The sequence below is a fragment of the Saimiri boliviensis genome, chromosome 5 (genome assembly GCF_048565385.1).
Source record: "Saimiri boliviensis isolate mSaiBol1 chromosome 5, mSaiBol1.pri, whole genome shotgun sequence".
Lineage (NCBI taxonomy): Eukaryota > Metazoa > Chordata > Mammalia > Primates > Cebidae > Saimiri > Saimiri boliviensis.
Window position 1 is genome coordinate 50,818,242 of NC_133453.1, and position 22,165 is coordinate 50,840,406.

At 35.4% G+C, this 22,165-nt stretch overlaps 1 protein-coding gene across 1 annotated transcript in view; it reads right to left on the reverse strand.

The window, feature by feature from the left end:
• The window catches only part of ANKAR (ankyrin and armadillo repeat containing), a 73,381-nt gene that overhangs the window by 9,199 nt on the left and 42,017 nt on the right, over positions 1-22,165 (reverse strand). Inside the window, exons 9-17 of the mRNA XM_074399363.1 lie at positions 21,288-21,496; positions 17,588-17,692; positions 15,732-15,973; positions 15,244-15,412; positions 9,406-9,647; positions 9,083-9,236; positions 8,681-8,842; positions 6,603-6,709; positions 4,287-4,409 (exon numbers count right to left, since the gene is read on the reverse strand). Of these exons, the coding sequence (XP_074255464.1) occupies positions 4,287-4,409; positions 6,603-6,709; positions 8,681-8,842; positions 9,083-9,236; positions 9,406-9,647; positions 15,244-15,412; positions 15,732-15,973; positions 17,588-17,692; positions 21,288-21,496 (1,513 nt within the window). The remainder of the gene's footprint in view (positions 1-4,286; positions 4,410-6,602; positions 6,710-8,680; positions 8,843-9,082; positions 9,237-9,405; positions 9,648-15,243; positions 15,413-15,731; positions 15,974-17,587; positions 17,693-21,287; positions 21,497-22,165) is intronic.

Consider the following 22,165-nt stretch of genomic DNA (forward strand, 5'->3'; position numbering starts at 1 on the left):
ACACACTGGGGTCCGTTGGGGGGAAATGGGGGAGGGACGGGGGGTGGGGAGGTGGGAAGAGATAGCATGGGGAGAAATGACAGATACAGGTGAGGGGACGGAAGACAGAAAACCACACTGCCATGTGTGCACCTATGCAACAATCTTGCATGTTCTTCACATGTACGCCAAAACCTAAAATGCAATAAAAAAAAAAAATTCTGAGGCAGGGCAGACAGCAAAAGCTAGTTTCTTCTGTAGAATTAGTCTGCTTGCCAAAGCTATATAAGTATGGTAGATCTTCCAGAAAGATTCAAAAGATAAAATCTTATTACTAAATTTTATTTTTAATATTAAAAATAATTCAATTACATTGTATTATTAGTTTGTTATTTGAACAATGTGGTACACACAGAGAGAACTCACTAATCTTAGTGAATTTTTTTTTTTTTTTTTTTTGACAGAATCACTCTCCGTCACCCAGGCTGGAGTGCAGTGGCGTAATCTTGGCTCACTGCAATTTCCACCTCCCAGGCTCAAGCAATGCTCCTACCTCAGCCTCCCAAGTAGCTGAGACTAAAGGTATGGGCCACCACACCTGGCCAATTTCCTGTATTTCTTCTAGAGACAGGGTTTTGCTATGTTGCCCAGGCTGGTCTTGAACCCATGAGCTCAAGCTGTCTGCTCACCTCAGCCTCCCAAAGTGCTGAGATTATAGACATGAGCCACCACAGCCAGCCCTGAATTTTCTTCTGCCGCTGTTAATCATAATATTAAAATGCTGCATGTACATATTGAAATATTTATAGATAAAATTATATGATGCTTGAAATTTGCTTTGAAAATAATTTAGTAGAAGTGAATGGATGATCAAATAAGATTGGCTATGAGTTGATGACTGCTGAAGCTGGGTCACAGGAACATTTAGATTCATTATGCTACCCTTTCATTTTATATATATTTGAAATTTCCCATAATAAAAGTCACAAACACACACACACACACACAAACACACACACACACACACACACACAATGGTCACCTAGCAACAGGTAGAAGGAAAGGTATTAGGTACAGTCAAGCTTGAGAAACTAGGTCTCAGTCCTGGTCAAAGTATGGATTAACAGATAGCAGAATAGACCTAGAGTCAAGTAGGAATGAATGGCAATGGGAAATGAACCAAAGGGGCTTGCTTTGTGTATCAAGGTCAGATAGAGGGAAGTAAGAGAAATATGCTAAGACATGACCGATTTCCACTTCTTTTCCATGTAGAGTTCACTCCTGCAATATCACTGTGGAAGTCTACAGTAAATAGTTTAGATTATAAAGTGGATATAATGGTTTCAAAATGAATCCCATAGTTTGATTACTTCTACCATGCCAGCTAGTATCAGATACAGGATAAGAACCAAGTTGGCTATTCCCAGTTCAGAGGGCTAGAAATTAATCCTTGAGGAAAGGCATATTTTTCCATACCTTTTTTCCCAAATGTCAACTGTCTTAAACTCTTTACTTCGTATATATTTTCATTTACCTATCTATCAAGGTGGTTATACCCACTGGTTACTTATTTTCACTTTATACACACTGTGATTTATGAATGGGAGAAGAGTGCCTGTTATTTGTGCTCATTAACATTTCTTCAAAAGTATATTCATAATTAATTAGGCCACATATTTGAGTTGATTTTTAAAAGTAGAATAACAGTAACTAAATTAATGTGACTAATTTTATGTGGCTTGTGGAAATCAATCTCAATGGTCCCTTTCATATATTATTCTAGTTTGGTAGCATGAGAATAATTAAATTATAATTTAAAAACAACACATAACTTATTGCATCTCCATGTGACAGTATTGATGTGGCTAGGTTCCTGGGTTCCTGACCTAATTTTTATTGCATTCCTGTTATTATTCATAAGATAGCTATTCATTCAGTGACATATTTAACTGCTGAACATCGCTCCCTCCCCTTTAACTACTACGACACGTCTCTGTAATCTGAAGTCTCCCGCTATAGGTTTAATGAAGGACCACAGTAGTTCAGTACTGTTTCAAAAACCCTAAGAACACTTATGTGCCTCTACAGTGCAGGTAGTTTGAGACAAAATACAGTACAAGAAACCCTAGAGGACTTTTAACTTGCCTTGTGATGATCCTTAGAATTAAAAATTTTAGCCATGTCCAGATAAATCCTTTGGTTTATACTTAAACCTTCTAGTTCTCTAAGATTCTCTACCATTTGTAGAACTGAGGCACAAGAATATATCTATTATAAGACAAATCAAGGGTCTAGCGAGTGAAGCCGGTGGTAACAAAGTGGGAGGGAAGGCAGAATATTTGAGAGTGGAATGTGTAGTAAAAGAAAAGAGAGAAGAAGAGTGCACATGAGGAAAGTAATGAGAGTAAAATCTAGAAGGAACAGAGGGGTAAAATGTGGCTTAGAGAGCCAGTCAGACATTCAGTCTCCTCACTCTATTATTTTCCATGTATACATATACGTATATATATTTCTTTTTCTTTTCTTTCTTTTTGATTTTTTGAGATGAAATGAATCTAGTGCTGTCCCCAAGGGTAGAGTGCAGTGGTGCGATCTTGGCTTACTGCAACTTTCACCTCCCGGGTTCAAGTGATTCTCCTGCTTCAGCCTCACAAGTAGCTGGGACTACAGGCATATGCCACCATGCCTGGCTAATTTTTGTCTCTTTAGTAGAGACGGGGTTTCACCGTATTGGCAAGGCTGGTCTCGAACTCCTGATTGCAGGTGATCTGCCCACCTTGACCTCCCAAAATATTTCCCATATATTTATTGCAGCACTTTCCTTTTTGTGTACCACAGTAGAGCAAACTTTTATATTAAAAAAATAACATGACTTTATTCCCACCCACTTCCTGACCCTCCTTGATTCCTTTAAAATCTTACAGAACTGAGAGAAACATCATTGGCAGTTTTCTTCCTGGTTGTGAAATGCCCTGTACAAAATAGCTCTCATTTCTCTAGGGTAGTGCTATTGAAAGTGTGGCCTGTGAACCAGTGACAGTCCACAAAATCATTAACAGTGGGATAACAAAACTGAGAACAAACATTGAACAGAAACAAATCTTTATAGTTGAATATCAACTAATAATTGTAGAATGAAGAAGGGAATTTTTATTGCCCTTAGGCAAATGTTACATTTATTATTGTTGCATCAATGGATGTTAAGATCGGTGAGCAAAAATGTGATGCAAAACAAAATATTTGCATAATCTCAAAGTGTCTCACCTTAAGATATTTATTCATTACAAAAGGAAAAACAATGAGTGAAGAAATATGGCAGATTCCCATTTTAACCAAGTAATCAAAGTTAACATTGCCAATAAGATATATCAACATTATATGCCTCATGATATGATGTACTGGGAAGGTGAGTCAAGAAGACTACTCACTTCTGTGATGTTCTTGCCAAAAGGTCTAACTTCAATTAATTACAGGAAAACATCAAAGTCAAATTGAGGGATATTCTATAAAATAACTGTCCTGGATTCATAAAAAATATTGAAATCATAAAAGACCAATGAAATCATGAAAAACAAAGAAGGGCTGGGCTTCACAAACTGGAGGCTAAAGAGATAAGACATCTAGATGTAATATGAGACCCTGGATTAGATTCTGGAACAAAAAGTAGACACTGAAAAAATAAAAATAATTTTTAAATTAAAAATATATAAAAACAAAACCAAAAAAAGGACATTGCTGAGAAAACTGGCCAAATTTAAATAATGTCTGCAGATTAATTGATAGTATTGTATCAGTGTTAATGTTCTAGTTGACATTTGGGAAAAATAGATGAAGGATATGCCAGAATACTAGTTTTATAAATTTTTGGAAAGTCTAAGATTATTTCAAAATATTTAAAGTTAAAAAAAATCCCTCCATAATATATTGCTGGGAAAAAGCTACTTCTTCATCACAAATAGTTTGAGAAGCACCACTTTAGCGTATTGGATAAGAAGTGAATGACTGAGGGCTGAAAGCACGTAAAATTATTTTTAAAATTTTATTTGGGACAGAAGAGATTTGTTTTTTGACTCATCACCAAACATTAAAATTACTGCATTTCAATAATGAAATGGGACAACTCAGAAAAATATGGAGCAGTATTATTACATTATTATAAACTAATGACCTACGAAGAGATCTTTTACATGTCTTTTCTTAAATAATACACTGAATATTGCCATGAAGAAGACTTGAAGATAATTTGAGGATGTGGTATGAAAACCATTTTTTTCTAAATGACCCTCAATATTTTGTAAAGGTATTACCTTTTCTGTTGAGTGAAGAAGATAAAGAACATCAGCATAATCAAATCCTTCATTTTCGTGTAAGTCTTTCTGTAACACATCATTCCCTAGGACAATGCATGCCAAGGAAAAGGCCACTTCAACCTAAATATGTGGTTTTCAGAAATTATTTTTCACTTAGCTTTATGAAATTACACATTTCATTGTGCAGGCATTTATATAGGATACATTGTGGAAAGATACTATAAAATCTGATAAAATATAATCCATTGATTCCAGTTATCTTACTAGTGAAATAGCTGCACTTAACAACTCCCTCATAATTTTTAACAGCTGAGAAGATATCCTTTCTCTCTTGTCTTCAGAGACCAACCACAGAGCTCCATTTGAGGGCACTGGAGAAGGGAACAAGGGCCAACAGAGTATGTATAAAGGTATTATCCTAAGTGCATAGTTGTATCCTTTCCATATTTAAAAAAAGTTTTAATTTTTTGACATGGATTAAAAAGCTATTTTGAACTGCTTGTTAACTTCTGATCATTGAGTTGTAAGGCTTTGATGCACCACCTATTAATTTAAGCAAAGCTTTAGGGAATAGTACTAAGGAATAATACTGCTATTTTTTCCTCCTCTAGTTCTGGAACCATTTAATGCACCTTCTGAAGCCCAGTAGGAAGATGGATCTTGTATATTATTGCGACTCAGGTAAGTTTTTAAGCTGCTATACTATGATATGCATTTCTATGAAAAACATGAATTTGAAAAGTATGATTACTAAATTATTGGAAAACATTTTGTCCATTATAGAATCTTATTTTGAGAAAAAGTATTGAAATATGTTTATGGTCTATTTAAACAAAGTTCAGAACTCATTGAAAATATGCACTGAAATATAGATGGGTACTTTTTTTCTGATAACACACACATTTGTTAAAAAAAAAAAAATGCACCAGATGTGGTGGCTCTTGCCTATAATCTCATCACTTTGGGGGGCCAAAGTGAGAGGATCTCTTGAGCCCAAGAGTTCAAGAACAACCTGTGCAAAATGGTGAAACTCCATCTCCAGAAAAATACAAAAAATTAGCCGGGTGTGGTGGTGCACTCCTGTAGTCGCAGCTACTTGGTGGGCTGAGGTGGGAGGATCACCTCACCCAGGAGGCAGAGGCTGCAGTGAGCCAAGATTGCACTACTGCACTCTAGCCTGGCTGACAGAGTGAGAGACCCCATCTCAATTTAAATAAATAAATAAATAAAGATTAAAAAGAGAAACAGCCTGGGTACAGTGGCTCACACCTGTAATCCCAGAACTTTGGGAGGCCGAGGCAGGCAGATCACTTGAGGTCAGGAGTTCATGACCAGCCTGGCCAACATGGTGAAACTCCATCTTTACGAAAATATAAAAATTAGCCAGGCATTGTGGTACACACCTGTAATCCCAGCTACTCAGGAGGCTGACGCAAGAGAATTACTTGAACCCAGAAGGTGGAGGTTGCAGTGAGCTGAGATGGTTCCACTGCACTCCAGCCTGGGCAACAGAGCGAGATTCTGTCTCAAAAAAAAAAAAAAAAAAAAAAAAAGAGCTATTTACTTAGATATCGTCCTCCTATGTTACTCTATTTTCTCATCTCTAACAGTGTATATACCAAATTTTGAAGACAAAATAATTTTTTGCTGTTATAATTTCTTGCCTAGCCAACTATAGGTGTCCTGAATTTCTAAAGCCTGGTTAAAAGTATCTGAATATATGTGAATGCCATTTTATTAAAGGCATTTTAGCGGAAGTAAATGAAAGACTGAATGACCCCTAACAACTAACAATAATTCTTTGTCATGTCCTGCCTTTAAAACTATTACTTCCAGCCAGCAGAGGCTGCTTGGCAAAAGGCAGGGCTGGTTTGAGGTGTAGTACTGACAAGATTCACTAATATTTGAAATATATTGCCATATAAGTCACACATTCCCATTATCCCTGCCCAGTTTTAGCAACCAATGTCTGGGGAGGTAGGGAAGAAGTTCTGTAAATAAATAATCAAATATCTGAGGAAAAAACTTCTTTGAAGAGTAAAAACATAGGATTTTTTTTTGTCATATTTGAAGAAATCCTCTTTAAATAAAATTTACTAGTATCTTATGGTTTGAAGCAACCTTTTTGTTTAAAACTTCTAGGATTTTGTTTATTTTTATTTTTGGCTTATTTTCCCAAGAAAAATAGGATTTAGTCTAAAAGATGAAATATTTTTACATTTATGAACTTGTATAAAGATACAAAATTTTCTTTAAAATTATATTTCTGTTAATTTTTACCATATCAGAAAAAAAGTAACACTTTATATATACCTTAATGTAAGGAGAAGGGTGATTTCTTAGTAGCTGGATAAGTACTGGCAAGGCATTTTCATCTACAACAACTTGTTGACTGACGGGATTGCTTGTATGGGCTACACCTGTAAGAGTCCGTGCCAATGAGGTAATAGTTTTTTCCATCTTGTAAATGGTAAAGTCAAATATAGGTTGATATTTTTGGTTGACACAGTGTTCTAAGGTAATGTGGTTAGTAAATTACAAAATGGTATGCTATACTGACACTATTTTAATAGGCCTGAATTAATATTTTAAAAGGCAAAGTGAACATGGAGAACTTATTAGAATTGTGAATGGCTTCTTAATAGTCACAAAGCAAAGAAATTTGAAATGTTATACTATCAATGAATAATAATAATAGCTATCATGCCGGGCGCGGTGGCTCAAGCCTGTAATCCCAGCACTTTGGGAGGCCGAGGCGGGTGGATCACGAGGTCGAGAGATCGAGACCATCCTGGTCAACATGGTGAAACCCCATCTCTACTAAAAATACAAAAAAAATTAGCTGGGCATGGTGGCTCGTGCCTGTAATCCCAGCTACTCAGGAGGCTGAGGCAGGAGAATTGCCTGACCCCAGGAGGCGGAGGTTGCGGTGAGCCGAGATCGCGCCATTGCACTCCAGCCTGGGTAACAACAGCGAATCTCCGCCTCAAAAAAAAAAAAAAATAATAATAATAATAGCTATCATTCATTGAAGAAATATGCAAGGTACTTAAGTTCATAGTTCTATTGTTTTCTATAAAAAGTTCATTTTTACACAAAAATGAGTAAATCACCAAGTTAAAATTTCTAGGTTTCTTAAATTATACACGACTAAAAGATACTCTTACTATGTCTCTTTATGACATACTACTTTAAATTGCAAGCCTAATCTCACCACAGAAACTCAACTCTCTCTTTTTTTCCCACTCCTTGCAATTTCCTGTTGAGAAACTTATTTCTTTCTACTGATCATGGACAAACAATTTTAATTCTGTTCTTTTGCCAATAAATGTCACAATAAATATACAGTGGGTTTATATAAATGGGTTAACCCTAAATAAATGGGTTAAATATGAACACAAGATTGAGCCTTTCAGCCTTTCTCTTCACTTTCAGTAAACAGTGAAGAGAAATCACCTACATACTGCATCTAGGGAAGTTTGAAGAAAAAAAGATCTTTGTCCCTGCAAACCACCCCCACCCCTCTCACACACTCAGCTGATGTGGACAGCTTTGAAATGAACTAATGAGAAGAAACCTGATTATGTACATGTGTATGCATATCAAGCAATCTTGCATATATGTTATCATTTATTAGAACTTTAGAAATTACTGTAATGTATGTCAGAGTGTCTGGCTGAGAAAAGAAACATCTTCTCTGGCTTACTCTCTTGGAATTGTGAATGAATTTATGCCAGAAACTTTTCACAAGCAAAGAGAAAAAATGTTAGAATCAATTCCTATTATACTTCATTCAGCTGGACTATTTTTGAGGAAATTCAGTGATCTAGAAATAAAGATTGATTTTCCTCTTGTTTGCAAGAAGCAGTCTACAATCAGCATGCTGCATTCATTAAGGTCAGCAAGAACCCAAATTTTAAATTTTGGTGAGTCACAACTGACAGTTCCACATTTTCTTAGGAACCCCAAAATGTCAATTCCACTGCAATGAAATTCTATGTTATGTAAACAAATGATCATTACAGAGACATTCAAGAATGTGCCCCAGCATTAGAAACTCTTCTGTATCTTCCAAAAGATATAGTTCTTGAGATTCAAAAGTACTATTTTTCATTTAAACTTAAAAAAGAGATTGCTTTCAGTCAAAATAGCCCAGGCTTATTGTCCTAATTTTCCTTTCTAGCCATAGTTCAAGTCTGATATAAAATTTTTAATTATACTACTTTTGCTGACCAATTTCTTAGAGAAATTGTTAAAGTTTTAATACATTAAATACCATTTAGGGCTCAAAGAGTGAGGATAGAGAGGAAGAGAGATTAATTACCACTTCTCTGTGCAAGTCTGTTCTTGTTCTTACTGATATTTAAGAAATTGAGAATAAGTATACAAACCAATACAAACGGATCCCACTGCTTTGATGACACTGAGAAGTGTGCCTTCAGCAATCTTACTAATTCTTAGTAAACGAACCAATGGCGCAATTCCATTTCCTTCACATATTTGATTTTGATGCATCCTGCTGTCCTTACTTAGAGCTATGACAGCTTCACCTCCTGATAAAGAAAAGCAAGAGACCTGTATGATACTCCAGTGCGACTGTTCTACAATATGCAGAGGACACAGTGACTCACACTTGTAATCCCAGCTACTCAGGAAGCTGAGGCAGGAGGATCATTTGAGCCCAGTGGTTTAAGGCTGCAGTGAGCTATAATTGTGCCACCACATTCCAGGCTGGGCAATAGATCAGGATCCTGTCTCTAAAAAATAAAAATAAAATAAGGAAAATAACTTACCAACATACTGCATTTTAGCGGATGGTGACAAAAGCATATTTATTATAAAGCTATATCCAATCTGTTCTGCCATATATTTTTGTTGTTTTAGTGTTTGTCCTGCCAAGGCCCAAAGTGCAATGGCTCCTTGTTCCTTAACATCCATTTGAAATGCCTATTTTAAAAAATATTTCATTAATTCAGTGAATATTTATTGAACATTTTAGGAATGTATATTTTATAAAATGTTTATTATAGAATTGGTTTAGTTTTTCTATTCACTTAACAATTCAAAATAGAATATATCATCTAAGAAAAATGACCAGTAATCATAAAATTCCTACCTTTAGGAGTTTTAAAAGATATTTAGTTAATGATTTTTCCAGAAATGCTTTCTGTATAAAAGGGTTGTGACTTGCCAGTGATTCCACAGCCATTGCACCTTTCATTTGGACACTAATATGTTTCCCCTTAAAAAGAGCCACCAGAGGAGGAATCGCTCCCTCCAGAGCTATAGCATCCTGAATTTCCTTATTGTCACGCCCAACCTCAGCAATTGTAGCAGAAGATACAGCCTTCAACACATCTTCAAATGAATTTAAGAACAAGTTAAATAAACTTTATAATATCAAAGTGCAGCATATCATTCATTTCCCATATTATAAAATCAAATTTATGGAAAGCTTATAGAAAAATAGAAATATTATATTTCTTTATATTTTCTTATAAGGAAAAATAAAAATAAATAAATAAAACTGGCTAGATTTACCACCTAAACACAATCAAACATTTGGCATAATCTCATGCACTATTTCTTATGAAGATAGATTTAGATAGTTACAGATGTATTTAATATAGTTGTATTTTAAAACAATAACCTGCATTTTTACTTACCATTAAAACATTCCCCTCCCCCCTTTTTTGAGACAAGGTTTGGCTCTATCACCCAGGCTAGAGTGCAGTGGTGTGATCTCAGCTTACTACAACCTCCACCTCCTGGGCTCAAGTCATCCTCCCACCTCAGTCTCCCAAGTAGCTGGGACTACAGGAGTGCATCATCACGCCCAGCTAATTTTTTTTTTTTTTTTTATAAAGACATGGTTTCAACAGGTTACTTAGGCTGGTTTTCAATTCTTGGACTCAAAGGATCTACCCCCGTCAGCCTCCCAAAGTGCTGGGATTACAGATGTCAGCAGATTACAGATTACGGGCTACCAGATTACTCCTGGGATTACAGGTGTCAGCCACTTCGCTCAGCCTCATTTTCCCATTCTTTATGAACATCAGTGCCTTTTAAATATTCCATTAACAGGTGAGTATATCACATCTCCTTATCTATTCACATTTTGAAAATATGTTATATCCAATTTTTCACTATTTTAAACAATTCCAGGAGAAATCTTCTTGACATATAAGTTATTTCCTTCATGTCTGTATCTTTCCCCCTTAGCACAGAGGCTCAGGAATTACTGGAATAACTCAGTACATCTCAGTAAATTACTTATCAAAAATGATAATAGCATCTTAGCCTTCCGTAATCAGAGTTCAAAAGTATCAATGTTACTGTATTTTTTTGAATATGGGTATTATCATTTAAAATAATCAACTTTGCTAATTTGATAGAGGAAAATGCTCTCATTTTCTTTTGTATTTTTGTTATTGGTGAGCCTAAACATTTTCCTGTAATCTTTTAACAAGTTGCACTTTTTTTGAGTATGGGTATTATTAAAAATAAATACATCAATGTTGCTAATTTGATAGACGAAAATGCTGTCTCATTTTGTTTTGTATTTTTGGTACTGGTGAGCCTAAACATTTTTCTATATTCTTTTAACCAGTTGCACTGTGGGATGTTTTTTGTTTGTTTGTTTTGATTGTCTTAATTTTATTTATTTATTATTATTATTATACTTTAAGTTCTGGCGTACACGTGCAGAACGTGCAGGTTTGTTACATAGGTATACAGTGCCATGGTGGTTTGCAGCATACATTTTGAGTACATATCATTAAAAATAAATACATCAATTTTGCTGCTTTGATAGATGAAAATACTGTCTCATTTTGTTTTATATTTTTGGTACTGGTGAGTCTAAACATTTTTCTATCCTTGTAACCAGCTGCATTTTTTTAATTTACAAAAAAGTTGTATGAATAAGTCAGAGAAGTTTTCTATCCTTGTAACCAGCTGTATTTTTTTAACTTACAGAAAAGTTGTATGAATAATTCTTATACACATTTACCAGGATTGATAATTTTAATATATTGCCATGTTGGGTTTTTTTATCCATTTATCTATATAATTTACTTTTCTAAATTTGAGGATATATTGCATGCAAACATCATGGCCTTTTATCTTTTCAATAATCCAATGTATATTTACTAAAAATGAGGCTATCCTCTGAGGTAACTACAGGGCAATTAGTAGATGCACTACTTTAATCATACTGTGTTGATTGTCCCATTAATGTCCTTTATCATATTTACTTTCTTCCAGTACACGATCCAGACCAGGACCATGTATTGCACTTAGTTATGTCTCTTCAGTATACTGTAATCTGGAACCTTTTCTCAGGTTTTTTTTTTTTTTTTTTTTTTTTTTTTTTTTTTTTTTATCTTTTATGACTTAGACATTTTTAATTAATATGGGTCATTTAGTTTACAGAATTTTCCTCAATTTTGACTTGTTTGATATTTCCTCGTGACTCAAGATATGCACCTCTATCCAGAATATTTTTTAAAAGACTATGGCTTGGGTTCAGTGGTGTGTGCCTGTAATCCCAGCAACTTAGGAGACTCAGGTAGGAGGATTGCTTGAGCCCAGGGGTTCAAGACCAGCCCAGGCAACATAGCAACCCCATTTAAAAAAAAAAAAAGTGAGGCCGGGTGCGGTGGCTCACGCCTGTAATCCCAGCACTTTGGGAGGCCAAGGCGGGTGGATCACGAGCTCAAGAGATCGAGACCATCCTGGTCAACATGGTGAAACCCCATCTCTACTAAAAATACTAAAAATTAGCTGGGCATGGTGGCGCGTGCCTGTAATCCCAGCTACTCAGAAGGCTGAGGCAGGAGAATCGCCTGAACCCAGGAGGCGGAGGTTGCAGTGAGCCGAGACCGTGCCATTGCACTCCAGCCTGGGTAACAAGAGCAAAAACTCCGTCTCAAAAAAAAAAAAAAAGTAACATTATGTTTTAGGGATATCCTCTGTGGAGTTATATAATGTCCATCTATTCCTCATTGGTGATGTTACTTTTGATCACGCAGTTTCTCTAGTATACAGTTGCTATTTTTCCCTCTTGCAACTAATAGGGAGCAAAACACTTTAAGGCCATGTAAATATCAAAATTTGTCCCCAAGATTTAGCAACCATTAATAATTTTTGCCTGAACCAATCTTTACTATGCTGTTTACACAATACTAATTTTCCAAATCTACCAATTCTTCACATTTGTTGGCATTCTGCTGTATGGAAGATCCCTACCTTATTCTCTATTTGTTTCCTTATTTATCCAATTATCATCAGGATGAGTGCATGAGCTCCTATTTTATTCAATGAGTTATAACCCATTAATTTTCTTTTCTCTCTCTCTCTCTCTCTTTTTTTTTTTTTTTTTGAGACAAAATCTCACTCTCTCACTCAGGCTGGAATGCAGTGACATGAACTCAGCTCATTGCAACCTCTGCCTCCCAGGCTCAAGCTATCCTCCCACCTGAGCTTCCCAGGTAGCTGGGAATACAGGTGTGTGCCACCACACTCAGCTAATTTTTGCATTTTTAGTAGAAATGAGATTTTGCCATGTTGCCCAGGCTGTTGTTGAACTCATGAGCTCAAGCTATCTGTCCATCTTTACCCCAGAAAGTGCTGGGATTTAGGCATGAACCACTGTGCCCAGTGTATTTTCTTATTTATGTTGGTACTCAAATTGCCTAAGATTTGGCCAGTGGGAGCCCCTTCAGGTTGTCCTTGTGTCCTGTAGATATGCCTCCCCTTTTAAAAAAAATGTATTTTGTTACTTTCTGTCACCATATGATGATTCCTGACTCACCATATACCTTTTTTGTCCTTGCCCTGGAATCAATTATTTCTCCAAGAAGCTCTGGTTCCTTTTAATGAGGGATGATATATAGAAACCAAGATTTGGCTGCTAGGTGTGCTCACTGCTACTGAAATATAATTGCTTCTGGATCACACACACACACACACACACACACACACACAGACACACACATGTATGTATATATACACACACATATATGTGTGTATATGTATATATGAATCCATATATGTATACATACATATGTTTATGTGTATACACACATATACTTCCAATTCCAATCCAACGCCAACCCCACAAGGTTCTTTATTGTTATCCTACATTCTGCACATTTCTTTGCACAAGAAGGATCTAATAATAACACATTTATTCATTTCTTCAGTCCTACAGTACTTATCATGTGGGTTCAGATTTGTTCTACCCATATCACTATGACATACAAGCTCACTAAAAAGAACTCAAGATCTGTGTATAGTTTGTTTTATGTTTACCCTTAAAAAGAGAGTATATAATGCACTGTGTTTACAATTATTTGTGTTCATTTTTTTCTTTTTAAATCTAGTTATACAATTTGTTTCTTTCAGTTTTCATTTCACCCAGCTTTGTAGATTTAATTTTTTTATTATGTAGAATATCAACATATTTCCAAAAGCAAAACTAGATATAAAAGTGTTTGTGCATTCATGCATCTACTGATATCCTTTAGATGCTCCATAATGCAGCATTTGTTTTTTTATGTACTATCAAGGTTAATCATCTCTCTATTAAAGTCTTATTGTTCATGCCAACTTCTATACTCACTTTATATCAATTTATGTCTAACATATTATTTTTATTGTTATGAATATTTTCTTCATTTAATCATCTAATTATTTATTCAATGTATATTTATTGAATAGCTACTATGTGCTAGACACTGTCCCAGGCACTAGGGAAACAATGGTGAACCAACAAAACAAGGTCCTTGACCTTTTGTTCCACAAGTAAAGAACGTAGCAATAAGTTCAATATTAGTTGACAGTAACATCAGAGGGGAGTGACAGGAAGGTCATTTCCTCTTGAAGCAGGAAAGCAAAAAGGGCTTATAGGCCATGCTGGAAATGTGAACCATATCCTAGGTGATAGACAGTCACTGAGTAATTTAAAGAAGAAGATATAATCAACTTTACATTTTAGTTACATCACTCAAGTAACACTTGGAATGCTAACCCTTAAAGATTAATAAAATTAAGAAAGTGTGGGGAAAACCATTCTTTCTCTTACCCTGCATCAGTACAAAAAGTAGAAATGCCTCCACCCATGGCAAACTCAGAAGTACTAAGAATAAAAGTTTACTCCTTATTCATCCTTCCTTATGAGAAGAATAGTGAGTTACCTAATTTTTTAGTTTGAAGAATGAGTCATTGCAAATGCATGGTTTAGGTTCTTTTTGGCACTTTTTGTTATTTTCTTGGAGCAAGCTTTCCAACAACAAGGCTGAAGTTTTGATCTCTATTTGATTCCTATTTCTCATCTGGACCCAAATTCTGAAAGGAGTGAAGTGTCTTTACTTAGCTCTTCAGTAACCCAAACTAGCTCTAAAGCTCAGGAAAGACATCGGGGATGTGGACAAAGAAATAGGAAGAGGCGGGGTGCCGTGGCTCACGCCTGTAATCCCAACACTTTGGAAGGCCAAGGTGGGCGAGGTCAGGAGTTCAAAAGCAGCCTGGCCAACATGGTGAAGCCCTGTATCTACTTAAAAACTACAAAAATTAGCCAGGTATGGTGGTGCATGCCTGTAATTCCAGCTACTCAGGAGCTTGAGGCAGGAGAATTGCTTGAACCCGGGAGGTGGAGGTTGTAGTGAGCTGAGATCGCGCCCCTGCACTCCAGCCTGGGCAACAGAGTGAGACTCCATCTCAAACAAACAAATAAACAAACAAACAAACAAATAAATAGAACTGTTTTCTACATAGTTTAGCAGTTAGGAAACATAAATTTGCGTTTTAGATATTTAGGTTATATTACACATGTTTAGATCTATTCAAAGACAGATTCAGGACATCTATTCATATATAACGAGTCCAAATCCATGTTTGCTTCACTTAATATATCTGGTCATTATAAAATAATACAGAGATAGAAGCTCACCTGAATCAGAACTCAGAAATTTGATAAGATATGGGAGGCCTTTATGTTCTCTCACAGCTCTTTGATTGTTTTCATTTCCTACGCATAATACCCGTATACAGTTCATTACATTTACTAGCACACTTTCTATGTTTAAGTTTAAGAGATTTATCAGACTTGGGATTCCATTCTAAAAATAAACCAAAAAAAAAAAAAAAAAGGAGAAATATTTGCCATTATAGACACTGCACTGGTAATTGGTAAACAGCAAGAAGTAATCAACATATGCTAAGTTAAGAAAATACTCCGTTGTCTACTTCCGGACTGCACTCAAATGCCAACTTCTCAGTGGAATATTTCTCACCAGGCTCCCTCTCCCTCCCTTTTCCCTGCTTTATTCTTCTCTGAGAGTTTTGTCACTGAATAACATGGGTTTCTATTTTTGTAGCTTCTATATGAGGGAGTTATTTCTTATTAGTTAAAAATAATGGTCTATGACAAGAACTTACATATTTGGCAATAACATCCTTGTTTTCACATTGAGCAATATCATATAGAATGACAGCACAGCGAGAGTTTAGTTCAGGCTCATCACAAACCAGTAGGTTGATTAGAGATGGAATGCCTCCTGCTTCTACCAAAGCATGCACTGCACTTTTGTGTGTTGAGATATTACTTAATAACCCAACAGTTTTGCACTGCAGTTTTATTTTGGAACTTTTTAATAGATTGATTAAGGCAGGAATAGTGCCTGTAATGAAAACAGCAATAAAGAAAAAAACACATGAATTATTGGTAACCATTTGTAGTCAATATATCATGGCAATATTTAAATAATATTTATGGATATTGCAATATAAACAATTAGCAAATAATTTCATAAAATATATATAAAATTATCATTTGAAACTACATGAAGAAACCTTCCATCTTGTCTTTGGTATGGGCAGCTCTCATTGTTCATACATTTGATTTTCCTGTAGCACAATTATACATTTTATATTAGTAACCTTAAGCCATCTTTGAAACACTAAATTCTGGCTTAAGATTATTGATAAATAAATTATTTGTGCTACCACATTGTAGAGTTCAGTTTTGGTTACTGCGTCAACTTTGTTTGGCGCTGCTAAAGCAATTATTTGAGCATTTTATTATATTTTATCCTTATTTTATACCAGCATGTGAAAAACAAAAAGTGCTGAATCTTGTAAAAATGCAACATTAGTGTCAATTACAATCGGCTCAAAGATGAAAATCGTTGGGCATAGTGAAAATAGAAAATCTGGCTTCAGTTGGATGCCTGTTTTACTTATATCAATTCAATGATAAACAGAAAGCACATTATAGGACACACACAAAATGCTAGAAAATATAACAGGTGGTATAAAAACAACCTTATTTATTTGGCTACCTGAAATAAAATATCTCTCATGACTTCTTTAAGTCTATAGTTCACTTGGATATAGAGCTTTTTGTACATGTTTTCAGGAATATATTAGGGGACCATCTACAATCAATCAAATTTTAATTTATTCATTTAATATTTATGGAGCATCTCACAGGCATTCAATGAGCACATTACGGTAGTGGCTACCATATTGGACATTTTCAAATAGAACATTTTCCTTATATATATATATGTATATATATAAATATATATATATATATATGTATATATATGTGAGTGTGTGTGTATAGACAGACAGATATATAGGTAGACAGATATAGATAAAGACAGGGTCTCACTATGTTGCCCGGGCTGGTCTCAAACTCCTGGGCTCAAGCTATCCTGCCTTGGCCTCCCAAAGTGCTGGGATTACAGGCTTGAACCACCTTTCCTAGCTGAACATTTTCATCATTTCGGTAAGTTATTCTGGACAATGCTATTCTCAAAACAATCCTATGGGATGGAGTCATTTTATTAGTGAATAAACTAAACTAAGAGAGGTTAAGCAATTTAGAATCTTAAGTTCTAAATGCAGAGCTAGTTACAAACCAGGCCTGACATTAAATCTGCTATTTATAATTTCAAAAGTAAATTGTGCAGATTACATAATAGGAATAATTTCTAAATAAAAGTAAGTATAAGAGTAGTATGGTAAAGTAATACTTAAATTAATACTTAATATCAGTTTTTAATTTTGTGAGCTTTTAAACGAATAGAATTTATATAGTTTTTTGATCCTGTGCAGCTTCCATGTGGAAAATAAAACATGCTTGACAGGTAAATGAAGTGATCTTAGCAAAAGAAACCTAAAATCAACTAAAATTTTTCCTTTACAATTAAAAATATATTTTTAAATGACTGCTGAATAAAATACAGCTTACATAAAATAGCATTAAAAATGGTTAGAGTTTACATCACCTGCATCCAAAATACATCTCCAGTACTGATCATTTGCTAAGCAAATTACTTCCAAGGACATGACAGCCATCATCCTCCGTTTATAGCTTTCACACTGTAACATTTCTGTTAAGAGTTAAACAGAAAAACACAGCTGTAATTTACACAAGAGGCAATGAAATGCTTGATTCTGTTTTCATACCAGCTAAGTAAAACCAAGGGTTGAGGTCACCAGTATTACCACCAAATGCATGGATTAAATTCCCCTCTCTGCATGGTTCCCTGTGAATTACTGACAAATTCCATCAGCCTGTGATCTTTGAGGTTTATAGTCTATATAATTAGTGAAAAATCCTGAAATTTCTTTTTTTTTGAGATGGGGGTCTCAGTCTGTTGCCCAGGCAGGAGTGCAATGGCATGATCACAACTCACTGCAGCCTGGATCTCTCTGGGCTCAGGTGATCTACCATCTCAGCCTCTCTAGTAGTTCAGACTACAGGCATGCACCACCACATCCGTCTAATTTTTATATTTTTTTGCACAGACAGCATTTTGCGATGTTGCCCAGGCTGGTCTCAAACTCTTGGGCTCAAGCAATTCGCCTCCCTTGGCCTCCCCAAGTGCTAGGATTACAGGCATTAGCAACCGTGCCCGGCCAAAATTTTTCATCTTTGGTCTGAATAGCTTAGGTTGGCTGGTCACATACTTCAGATTTCCCTGGAAAATAGTACATCTCTCTCTGGTCTAAAATCAGTTGTTAAATAAAATTTGAATGTGGGTTTTCAATAATAGCAACATAATCTACAGTACTGTTAATAAAAATTTAATATCCATTAAATTAGAAATTAGGATTTATACATTTCCTGAGTATGAAAAAGATACTTTAAATACAATCTTGGAGGAACTTTTACTACAGACAGAAGATATTACAAATATACATGTCTATTGTGCTAGAAAAGATACACAGACTATCTTTTCCTCATCTCTTCAGCCAGCCAGTCTATTACCAAATCTATCCTGAATCTACCTTGGCTAGATTACTCCGTGGCATTCTCTTAAAATTCAGCTTCTACTCTAAGAGCTAATCCTGAGAACTCTAATTAACTGATTTTTCTTTTATGCATAGTGGAAATGGGCAGTGTGAGGAGGGAGAGCTCTTGCAGGGCCCAAGGCAAAACAGCAGTGGCCAGATGCTCACTGTTGTTTGTTCTTTGCGTCATTGTCAGGACTTCCCCACAATGGCTGTAGGAAGGAGCAGCCCTGGTGAATTTTTACGTTCTTTTAGGCCATTCCTGTTAGGGGCCAGAGCTTCCTACTATTAAGGTAGGTATTTACAATGATTTAGTCTAGTAAAAGTAACAGGATGGTCCTCTCACTTCCTCCTAACAAGACTACAGAATGATTTAAATGCACACAAATAAACATTAAAAACACTTTCCAATCTCTTGGAGCTCATATCCAGTATTTGGGATATGTTCCCAGTACCCACTAAATTCCAAGATCAGGTATTGAGCCAGTTTAAAACTGAATATACAGAGTTCTTGAATTAGTAGAATGAGGTCGAAAACCTTAAACATATCTTATCCCATCCTAAAATGAGTTGTTGGGAAAAAATCAGTTCTCATTCTCCAATTAATTTCTCTTTTTTGGCTTTGATTCATTTTTTATTTATATCAAATTAAGCATGTGCATGATTCAGAGTTAAATGTTACTAAAAGATCTATAACAAAACTTACTGATTCTTGGCCCCACCCTCCCCACTGTTCTGGGTTCTTCTCTCCATATAGTTTGGACTCTTCCCTACAACCTTCTATGATTTATAAATTTCCTTATTTCTACATATTTACATACACTGCTGTGTTTTGTTACATTGATTTGGACTTCATTGACTGACTTTATGTTATGAAAAATGGGAAATTAACTCTTTTGACACTGCTCTGCTCTTTCCTCCTACTTCCCTGTCTCTGTATTTATAACTTTTAGCTAAATCAACATTAAGTACTTATATGATGATGTCTCTACATTTATTATTCACAGTTGAGGACTGTAATGTACTATGGTTGTGTCTCATTTCTTATTTTTGTTTTTTTTTTTAAATAATTTCCTTATTTTACAATAGTTCCCCCCTTATCTGCAGAAGATACATTCCAAAACCCCCAGTGGATGCCTGAAACTGTGGATAGTACTGAACCCTGTATATACTATGTTTTTTCCTTGACAGATGCTTCTCAACTTATGATTGGTTATGTCCTGATAAACTCCTTGTAAGTTGAAAATACCATAAATTCAAAATGCATTTATAAACCTAATCTGCCAAACAGCATAGCTTACCTAGCTTAACTTAAATGTGCTTGGAATATTTATATTAGCCTACAGCTTGGCCAAATGATCTAACACAAAGCCTATTTTATAATAGAATGTTTAATAAGTCATGTAATTTGTTGAATATTGTACTAGAAGTTAAAAAACAGAATGGTTGTATGGGGACTGTAGGTGCAATTGCTTCCGAATGTGTATCACTTTTGCATGACTCTAAAGTAAAAAACCGTAAGTCAAACCAGACTGAACACACATATCTATAATAAAGTCTGTAGGCATAGTAATAGCTTAACAACAACTAATAATAGATTACAACAATATATAATAATAAAAGTTATATGAATGTGCTCTATCCCTCTGTCTCAAAATATCTTATTGTACTGTACTGCAGGGAACCAAAACCACCAAAAGATAAACTGCTGAGAAGGGGAGACTGCTGTATTTCATCTGCTTAGTTTTCCTTGTACCTACTGATAATTCCTCCCATCTTTTTCCTCTAGACTGGATACACAGTTCCATTCTGGAACTTCCCTTTGCTATCTTCCTTGAAATTCCCTATGCTTTACTCATGGGTAAGACTCCTAGTTTCCTGAGTCTCTCTCCTTTCTATTTATTGGGGAGAATTCTAGCCTTGGCATCTTTAGGTCTTCCCAAGTTAGGCTCTGAGGAGAGCATTCCTAATGGGCACTGCCAATTCTCAAGCCTTTTGAGGATTTATGGTTTGAGTCCAAGGGGTTCTCAGCTTTTTAGGCTTAGTCCTAAGCCTTGCCTATCTGCTTCCATCTTCCAGTATTTTATTGCTGTTGTATCCTTTCTTGTTTTCCCTTGCTTGTCCGCTGCTCGTGGTATTATTATTGTTTAATCTCCATGTAATTTTAGTGGGCGTCGTTAAAGGGAGTGAAATTAGATATGTCCATATAATTGGCCTAGTAATTTACCCTTATTTTGGCTAGACTGAATGCAAATTTGAAAAAACTCAAGTGGAATTTTTCACAAAACATTTGTCAAAATACAACAAAAGATTTTGCTAAATTTGTCTCTATAATTGGGAGGCAAGAATAAATTGGAGGGAATGTTTTTCACTTAAAATTTCCTCTTTCCTTTTTCTTGATGAAGGAGATATTTCAACTTTTGGAGAAAGTTGGAAAATAAAAATAAATATAGTTGTGTAAAATATAGTCTGGGTCACAGATCTTTGATTTTAACTTTGAAATAAAACTACGTTTGCACACACAAAAATTTAGTTCTTTATTATTTCTATTTCTGGTTTTAATTAATAAAATGTTTATTTCATGATTTTTAAATATTTAAAATATGCATGTGTTGTTTTCCTTCTTTTAGAGTATCAATAATTAAACTAAATAATAATCAGAACATGTATTTATAAAGAGATTATACTCACCTACCAAAGTTTTCCACACTGGGAGTTCAGGAATATTTAACTTTATTATATATTTGAGAACCTCTGTATGAAAAGTTAACACTGATAAATGGATTATATTATTTCCTTTAATATCTGTTTTTCTCCAGTTAGCACCGACAGAAAACAGGTACTGAATAGTATCCAGTGCTCCCGAAGTGGCAGCAAGTAACAGCGGAGTGCACTGATTCCTAAAAATTAAGAAACATAATATAACAAATAAACACACCTATAGTGTCAAATTTGCTTTTTGTAAAACTATTCAAACTGCAATTAGAGTAAGTCTGACTTACACCACCACCTTCTGGTCTTAGGAATTCCCATCTTCTGTATTCTACATGTAAATGAGTTTGCCCCTTTGCCATGCCATCCTTAGTATGGGTCCCTACCCACCTCTCCAACTTAATTATCATGCCTTAAAATTTGTTTGGAGGATGATAATGCACGAAGTTCTTACAATACCCTATCCTATCTAAGTCTTAGAACTACTCTGTAAGTGAAGGAAAAAGCAAAGCAAGTATTATCAGCCCATTTTATAAATGATGTAACTGAAGCTCAGGAATTAGTTACACCCATTACTTCATGTCCAGTTTTCAAATCCCAGCTTCTTCATTGTGGCAAAAACTAACAGTTTTGCTCAAAAACTCTTAGCTGATTTTCAGATAGTAAAGATCTTTTGTTTGGCTATCCATTTCCCAGCTGCTGGTGCTGCTGCTGCTGCTGCTGCTGCTGCTGCTGCTTCTTTTTTTTTTTTTTTTTTTTTTGAGATGGAGTCTCCCTCTGTCACCCAGGCTATAGGGCAGTGGTACAATGTCAGCTCACTGCAGCCTCCGCCTCGCCAGTTCAAGTGACTCTCGTCC